General features: G+C 46.1%; 1 protein-coding gene across 1 annotated transcript in view; it reads left to right on the top strand.

The window, feature by feature from the left end:
- The window catches only part of LOC112078216 (probable E3 ubiquitin-protein ligase MID2), an 8,493-nt gene that overhangs the window by 4,309 nt on the left and 2,192 nt on the right, over positions 1 to 1,992 (top strand). The window contains exon 2 of the mRNA XM_024144516.2: positions 459 to 607. Within this exon, the coding sequence (XP_024000284.2) occupies positions 459 to 607 (149 nt within the window). The remainder of the gene's footprint in view (positions 1 to 458; positions 608 to 1,992) is intronic.

The raw sequence follows: 1,992 nt of genomic DNA, 5'->3' as shown, positions 1-1,992 counted from the left end.
AGGCAGACTGACAGACTGACAGAGACACAGACAGAGACACAGACTTTGTTTTTGCAGACCACACAATGAAATCCAGGATATTTGGCCCTCTGTTTTGAACGTCACCTCCGTAACCGAGACAACATGACCAGCTGTTGATTTAACAAACACACATGCTGACCACGTGAAAACATCCCCCTCAAGTCGTATTATGATAAAATACAGTAGAAAACAATAGACGTGTGTTATATCCTCTTCTGTTGTGCAATGTGTCCACAATAGAGTTATATAGATTATCAGATGCCCTCCTAATACTCTGCCCAGTATCCAAACCCTCCTGACCTCTATCTCCTCTGTCACTGTGTGTGTGCTTGCGCGTTTGCGTGTGTGTTATGTGTGTGTGAATGTGTGTGTGTGTGTGTGTGTCTGTGTCTGTGTCTGTGTGTGTGTGTGGTGTGTGTGTGTGTTATCTGTCTCAGGTGATGAAGCTGCGAAAGCTGGCCCAGCAGATGGCTAACTGCAGACAGTGTCTGGAACGTTCCGGAGCCCTCATCACCCAGGCAGAACACAGCCTGAAGGAGAACGACCACGCTCGCTTCCTACAGACCGCCAGGAACGTGGCCGAGAGGTGAGACAGACATCCCTCCCCCTTGAAATCATCCTTAACCTCCACATCCTTCCCCCTTGAAATCATCCTTAACCTCCCCATTCTTCCCCCTTGAAATCATCCTTAACATCCCTATCCCTCCCCCTTGAAATCATCCTTAAGCTCCACATCCTTCCCCCTTGAAATCATCCTTAACCTCCCCATTCTTCCCCCTTGAAATCATCCTTAACCTCCCCATTCTTCCCCCTTGAAGTCATCCTTAACCTCCCCATACTTCCCCCTTGAAATCATCCTTAACCTCCCCATTCTTCCCCCTTGAAATCATCCTTAACCTCCCCATTCTCCCCATCTAATCAATTAAAGAAGGAATTAAAATGATGGAATTAAAAGTTAAAGGAGAAGAATAGGCTACAACGACCAAGAGCCAAACAGGTAGGCTGCTACTTAATGTTCTGTTATTATTTGTAACTGTAGGATGAGGAAGCGTATACTTCACTGCAGCCTCAATTAGCGCTTGACTAGCTTCTCCTGGTTTGATNCTTAATGTTCTGTTATTATTTGTAACTGTAGGATGAGGAAGCGTATACTTCACTGCAGCCTCAATTAGCGCTTGACTAGCTTCTCCTGGTTTGATGCGGTCACGACAGGTACTATGTAATCATATTTGATGATAAATAACCTAGCTATGGCAGATATTAAGTCTACTATGGTGCGAGTTGGCTTGGTTGCTGTCTCTCTCTCCTCTCAGGCTTTATCAGCTCTGGCTAATAAAGTAGCTTAAAAAAAAAAAAATCTGCTGCTTCCCTCGGGTCCGTTTGGAACGGGTCTCTATTTAAAAAAGATTATGCATATTGGGTCTGGGTAGGAAAGCCCCAAGTCCGTTTCGGAACCTGTGAAGACCTCTAACCTGTATTTATATCTGGCTGTGCGACTTTTGGAAGGCTTTTAACAGAGAGGGAAGGGCAATCAGAGCACATTCTGCAACTTGGTATTTTGTCTGGCCTCTACCGTTTCGAAGGCGTGTRATTTRGTCTGGCCTRTACCGTTTRGAAGGCGTGTTATTTRGTCTGGCCTCTACCGTTTTGAAGGCGTGTTATTTCGTCTGGCCTRTACCGTTTRGAAGGCGTGTTATTTRGTCTGGCCTCTACCYTTTCGAAGGCGTGTTATTTTGTCTGGCCTCTACCGTTTCGAAGGTGTMTTATTTCGMCTGGCKTCTACCYTTTRGAAGGCTTGTTATTCATGGACTCTCCCTGAGTCTGGGAACAAAAGTCTCATTCGGGGTTTCAGGGTCCGGTGGATGTTTTAGGCATGAGGTTCCCTGGCTGATGGAGACAGGCTGGGATATGGTATGTAGAAATATGTGGGGTTGTAGGGAGTTAGACACTGGCAGTGGCCATGCTGCGCCA

This window comes from Salvelinus sp. IW2-2015, unplaced genomic scaffold, assembly GCF_002910315.2.
Source record: "Salvelinus sp. IW2-2015 unplaced genomic scaffold, ASM291031v2 Un_scaffold5399, whole genome shotgun sequence".
In the NCBI taxonomy this organism is placed as follows: Eukaryota; Metazoa; Chordata; class Actinopteri; order Salmoniformes; family Salmonidae; genus Salvelinus; species Salvelinus sp. IW2-2015.
This window is presented reverse-complemented; position numbering and strand designations above follow the sequence as displayed.